Source organism: Pyrus communis, chromosome 8, assembly GCF_963583255.1.
Source record: "Pyrus communis chromosome 8, drPyrComm1.1, whole genome shotgun sequence".
Classification (NCBI taxonomy): Eukaryota; Viridiplantae; Streptophyta; class Magnoliopsida; order Rosales; family Rosaceae; genus Pyrus; species Pyrus communis.
In genome coordinates, this window is record NC_084810.1 from 13,704,442 (window position 1) to 13,711,427 (window position 6,986).

Sequence of the window (6,986 nt, forward strand, 5' to 3'; positions counted from 1 at the left end):
TATCACATACTACCTGAATTGGAAGCCAAAAGCAACAAAAGTATATCTTAATCTCTACAGGTTTTGGTTTTGGTAGTAATTTGTAAACAATTACCTGAAGTCCACCTCAAGATATAACTTTCGCGGTTGTTTAAGATGCTTTAATCCACATGGATTACCTTCTAATTCAAATCTAAATCAATATCCAAAACATCGTATGACTAATCAACATCCAAAATTACCCTCCTATAAGGAATTGGGAAACGAAACAAGCAAAATCTGCAATCGAAGTATCTGAAAAGCTTACTCGCTCACAAATTATAAGTGCATTTTAATCAAGACATGGAGAAAAATCTCATTTGAAAAGTTTACAAAAGAAATACCCAAAAGAGAAACGCTAGGTAGGGGGAAGAGTTTTATTAAAGCCCCTTAAGAACCACTTCTTTTTGTTAAACCTACCATTAATGGAATATTGTACATGTATACAAGTGATTCAGCTTATGCCAATTCATCTGTTCAACAAATGCGACAAACCATCAAAGTTGCATCCAATTAGTAGTATGTACCTTCTGGTGGTTGGGCAAGCTTCCGGTTGTACGAGGCTGCCATTTCCTTCTTCAGCTGTATCAGTATGTTTTCCATGGTGAACTCCCGCTGCCAATTTGCCAGAATTCCAAACTTCTTTGCTTCAACCTGTTACCAATCACTCAACTCATTAAGCAACGGGAGTCAAATACAAAACTCCTGAACAGTAAATTAGGAAATCAGAACGAGAAATTTCTGAGAGAAGTCCGATCAATCACTGCAACAAGATGGAATGTATGACAGAGATCCAAGGAAACTAAGTGCAAATAATAACTTACATTTAGTAATGAGCATGAACCTGAAAGTAGTAATTCAAGAGGACTTTCTTGACGAACTGCCTCCTAATTCTTATGATGTACAACCATATAAACCTTAAAGTCATGTTTAGTCCTTTGAAGGAGATTCCAAAGATATATGAATTTCCTCACCTTGTTTCATTGTGTATATTTTGGAGCAATAATTTATACTAATCTTTTGTTTATACTCATATCGACTACACCTTTTTCATTTTCAATCTTTAAACGTTAAATACAGGGAAAATAAACTTGTTCAACCTAATAACAGAAGCCCAAACAAGGGTTATCATGCTATAAAAAGAGTACTAATAACATTACAAGGATTCCACAAATGCCTTTATTCTGATCATTCCTTAACCAGGAGTAGATGGTAAGCCTGACATAATACTGGGAGCAAAGCAAAGCCCAGATAAGACATGATACAAACAGTTAAATTACTTTACAAAATCAACAGATGTATTGGACAATTTGGGGCATTCTAACCAAACAAAATTACAACATTACCACGCCAGTTTCCTGGTTGACACAAGCCATTTTGATTTGTGTATGAAATCGTACAGTTGGTGGCTTCTCAGGATAATCTTTGTCACAGAAAAGCTTAAGTTGATATATGCGTCCTTCATGAACAGTCTGAGGTAAAAAATGATCAGAAATAATTTTTTGTTTGAACTTTAGCATATGAACCAGTAAAATACAAAACATGACCACAAATATCAACTTCTCATGACAACACAGAATTAAAATTAAGTAAACAATAATGTCAGTAAGAAAAATCAACAGTCTAACAAAAAACTGCTCACTTCTAACAAGCAGTGACATACTCCACCACTAAATTAATTGGGTTGGACAAAGAAACTACCTTACTGCAAAGCAACTTACTAGTGGTAGCTGAGAAGATGAAATAACTAATATCCAACCATAAATTGATGAAATATTTTCCCAAGATGAAATCAAGCAAGAGTTTAAAATCCATGATCTTTATCGTTATAACTCTGTGCACCTCATTTGGTTAAAGGGCATGACACCAGAAAACTAAAAAGACAAAAATGGAGTTTTTGTCGGAGGACACCCATCTTTGGGACATTGAACCATCTTGTAAACATTTTAGTAAGGATTTTAGCTCGGGATTGGTCTTATAAGCTGCTTCAATGTCGGTCAAAGCTTTGAGCATGGGACTAGACAAACCCATTATCTTCAAAAGTACATGCTGGTGGAACAAAGCATTGGGCACTTTTTCTGTGAATCTACTCGGTGTTCAACAATGTGCTTATATCCAAAAAATTTGAACAACAATTTCTGCCCATCAGAAGTTAAAATGCGCTGATCCAAGAAATGAATAATTTCGTGGTTTCCCAGAATATCAATGGGTTGGTACAGAAGAGGACTCCATTGTTTGCAAGTGTCAATCCACCATCGAAGGATAGGAGAAATCTGGTAAAGCAATAACTGGGGTGATAGTCAGAACTAACTTTCCGAGAGCATCCCTTTAACAATAGCATGCCTGAATTCTTTCCAAAAGATTTTCAACTGTGGAGCTACTTAAGAAGGGGGCTCCTATTGATTAGTGTAGCTACTTTGATAAGTGAAATTTACCTAAGAAAGAAAAATGCCACCATTTCAAGACCGAAGTTGCCAAAGATATGATGCTAGCATAGATGAATGACGCTACATAATAGCAAGGTTCTAAAAGATGCTAGGCACTACTCAGGTGGCGGGCTAGGCGAGATTAAGTAAATTTATTATAAATCATATAAATAAGTGTTTGCTTATACTTAAAAATATATATAATTTCATCATAAACTGCAAAATAGAATGACATACATTATAAAGTATTGAAACATAACGAAAACATGGTGAACAAGCATATAATGTGTGTTCATCTAAGTATTGAACAAGTCTCTTACAATTTATTGAAAAAAATAACATGCAAAATGAAAGTTATCTATGTTCTGTCTAAGTGAATTGCGACCTAGGCAGGTTACTAGGTAGGCCTGGCCGCGTGCCTAGGCAGGCGCCTAAGCAGGTCTAGGCATCCTTTAGAAATTTTCAAATGCCTAAGGATAAATCGGGGCGGTGGCCAGCCACAATGCTTTGCGACGCTAGGTGGGGATTTTTAGAACAGTGCATAACAGACCTATACCATTGATGAGTGGAAATATCTAAGGAGAGGAGTCGAACTAATAACTGGACATAACGGAGTAAAGGGGTACATTGGTCAGTGATGCTACTAAAACATGTGAGGGCTACCACTGATGAGTCAGTGCATCTGCCTTAAGAGGAAAGAACTCCCACTGGCCAGTGCCAGTAGAGTTGACCAACAAGGACTTTAACTTTTTGAAGCAAGGTTAAATGTTATAATCTAGTATCTCATATTTAATAAACTAGAACTTTTGCCAAATACATAACCTCTTGGACAGACATGAGTCCAATCATGCCACTAGTGAGAACGAGAAACTTAGGCATGAATGCTTCTCATAAATCCAATACCTGAATATCAACTTCAGCACTATTCAGATTTAGAAATCTGAAAGCCTAACTAGACTATTGGACTCACCAACTAAATAAGACCCATTGTCTATAAATTGAACTTTATAAACAACAACAGCAAAAGCCTTATCTCATTAAGTGGGTCGACTATATGAATCCTAGAACGCTACTGCGCTCGGAACTTTTTCGCCAAGTCTTCCATTAACTCCAAGTACACCATGTCTTTTTTTAGTCTTTTTCCATGTCTTACTTCGTCTTCCTCCTACCCCTTTTTCCCTGAGCCTCTGTCTCATAATCTCATAATCTCATATTTTAACCGAAGCATCTATAGATCTTCGATTCACATGTCCAAACCACCTTAATCGATTTTATATCATCTTATCTTCGATTGCAGTTACTCTTACTTTACCTCAGATATCTTCATTCTTAATCTTGTCCTTTCTTGTGTGCCCACACATCCAGCGAAGCAGTCCTATCTCCACTACACTTATTTTTTGTACGTGTTGATGCTTGACTACCCAACATTATGTGCCATAAAGCATTGCTGGCCTTATTGGTGTCCTATAAAATTTTCCTTTGAGCTTTAGTGGCATACGTCAGTCGCACAACACACCCGATGCATTCTTCCACTTCATCCATCCAACTTGTACTCTATAGTTAAGATCTCCATCCAATTCCCCGTTCCTTTGCAAGATAGATCCAAGATAACAAAAGCGCTCACTCTTTAGTACTTCCTAATCTCCAATCCTCACCCCTATCTCATCTGGAGCCCATGCAGGAACTAAAATTTATTTCACAAGGATCCTTATTCAGGGACAAAAATGCTTCAATATAGTTTACCCTGTAGCTTTAATTAGAGTTATAAGAATTGTATCACGTTATGTCACCAAGACATGAATTATCAAAAGGCAAAAAAAACCCACGCATAATGCACAAGCATGCCACACTCAAAAACACAAAACATAACTGAAAGCTCACTTATTTTCACCTCCAATTGTTCTTACACTGAAAATGAATAGATCATAATGTCCTCATAATCCAATATATCTAATTGCACTCACAAAGTAAAAAATGAAAAAAACAATAAGAAATGTTTTGTCAACTAATAAGTTTGTGTAAGCATCATATCGTATATATATTTTCTAAATATTACTCAATAATGATAGATTACTTGGAAGTCTCTTCATGAATATGCAAATGTTAAAGAATCGCTTGAAAAGGCCCACATGCCATTTTCATCCAGGAGACTCATCTACTAAACAACCTACAAAGTGCGTAGATCTAGACCGTACTAATCCAACATATCTAAAATGCAGTCACCAAGAAAAAAAAGGAAAAACAATACGAAATGTTTTTGTCAATAGAATAAATTTGAATTAATCATCCCACATATTTTCTAAAGGTGACTAAATAATCGTAGCTTAATTAGACGTCTCTTCATGAATTAATCACTTGAGAAGGCCCATTTATTATTTTCATGCGGAAGACTCATCTACTTGCAACCTCTCGAGTGCATAGATCTAGATCGTAAATAACGCAACATATCTAATACATCCGCAAAGTAAAAAAGCAAAAGCAATAAGATATTTTTGTGTCAACAAAATAAACTTGTCTTAATCATCTTACATATTTTCTAAATGTGACTCAATAATGTTAGGTTCATAAATGTCTCTTAACGAACAACCGTTAAAGAACTGCTTGAGAAGGCCTATTTGCAATTTTCATGTGGGAGACTCAACTTCTAAAATAACCTCTAGAGTGCACAGATCTAGATCGTAAACAAATTTTGTCTACCATGTGGGATTTGCCTTTCTTACGTTGCACTCATTCAATGACAAACCAAGTGAATGTGAAATTATGGATATGAGATGATCTAGACAAAAGCATATAAAAAATTCATCCTGAATGAGACCGAATCCGTAAAATGAATACACACATGATGTAACACATCAAATTCACGAAAATAATACCATTAAATCAAACAGTTTACGTAAGAACAATTCATAGGAGAAGAAACAGGGAGGCGGGGGGATTATTGAGGCACTTGCTTACATTGAGTGGACCAATTATGGTACCCGTCCAAGAGCGCATGTAAATGTCATCTCCATCATCCATTCCATAGCTTACAGTTCCATCTCCTATACCTTTTTCTCCACGCTCGAGCTCTTCCAGCAACCTAAAATTTCGCGGCACTACACAACATCAAAAGATATGGTTAAGCATCCCAACCTTGCAATATACAAATAACACATTGGATCAAATAAAGTCACTTCAATGAGGCATTGACAGATTTCAGATTAAGTAGGCTTTACTACTTGTATGGGTGTCCAAATGTCTATAGCACTCTTACGGAAAGGAGCATTCTGGTGTTATACATCAAATGAATTGTACCAAACACATATATCTTGTTTGACTCTAATAAAGAGCTAGAATAAGAAACCAACTTAAGGGTATAATCTTGGATCATTCTATTAAAGACAAGGAATAGAACACTTTCTCACCTTGTAAAGATATATCCGAAAATGGTACCTCCATAAGTTGCCTTTTTATTTAGCTCCTTACAATGTACACACATAATTCTATAAATACACAAAAAAAAATTCTCAACTAATGTATTCAAATGAGGTTATTGATGAGACTTGTCTTTAACCGTTAGATCGACCAAAATGGACCCATCTTAGCCTTTCATATCAGATTTACACCGTTACGAAACAATTTCCATGTTCAAGGAAGTTATTACAGACCAGATAAGCATAATAACTAATCTTCATCATTTAGATAACATTTGATGCCGGAGTGTTTCAATCTTCAATTCAGCCATCGAAGAACAACTATCTGTTCTATCTACTTATGTCAGCTACTTACCATAGATCCTTACAACCCAACAAGTCAACAGAAATCAATCTATTAATCCCTTTATGAAAAACCCATTTACATCAAACATCTATTCAGAACAGATTAACCAAACAAGCAAACCAATCAGAGCGATCGAATCGCAAATAACAAATTCAATTGCAATAAAAAGCAATTCACAACAAATTAAAGAAAGGGACCATTGATATACCAATGATGCTGGATCCGGCAGACCCAATCGTCATGGAAGAGGGGAAGGAATTGAGAGATGGGTAGGGGTTTTGGGAGGGCAGGGAATATTTGTTGAGAGAAAGCAGAAGAGACAATGATGGACGAGAACGCGGGTATAAAGGGGGACGACGACTGACGACTCGGGCTGGCAGCAAAAGTGAAGTAAAAGTTAAAGCCCACTACATAGGATTCAATTTTTTAAACTCAAAAACATTTTTCAAGTTAGATTTTTGAAACTTATTTAGTGTAACTATTTTGAAAAATTGAACTTAAAACTAATTTAAGAAATAACATATTCTTTAAAAAATATGTTGATGCCTAAAAATGTTCAATTGCAATCAAGTCTTGAAGCCCAATTATCATAAAAGCACCAAGTCAAGCTTAAGCACACACGAAGGTGCGGAATCGAGAAATGAAAATGCTCACGATCATGCCATGCTATTAAAATAATGATAAACATATTAGATGTTTGCATAATCACACCATGCCCATGCAAATCCATGCGTATTCGTCACGCCAAGCTCTATCACACTAACTACTTTTCATGCTAAAATA

General features: G+C 35.9%; 1 protein-coding gene across 1 annotated transcript; it reads right to left on the reverse strand.

Moving 5' to 3' along the window:
- Positions 1-286: 286 nt before the first annotated feature.
- Positions 287-6,572, reverse strand: LOC137742689 (ubiquitin-conjugating enzyme E2 variant 1D-like). Its single transcript, XM_068482622.1, has 4 exons — positions 6,412-6,572; positions 5,400-5,539; positions 1,365-1,490; positions 287-672 (listed from the first exon to the last, which is right to left on the reverse strand). The coding sequence occupies exons 1-4, from the start codon at positions 6,443-6,445 to the stop codon at positions 532-534; spliced, it is 441 nt and encodes a 146-aa protein (XP_068338723.1). The 5' UTR covers positions 6,446-6,572; the 3' UTR covers positions 287-531.
- Between the last annotated feature and the right edge of the window lie 414 nt (positions 6,573-6,986).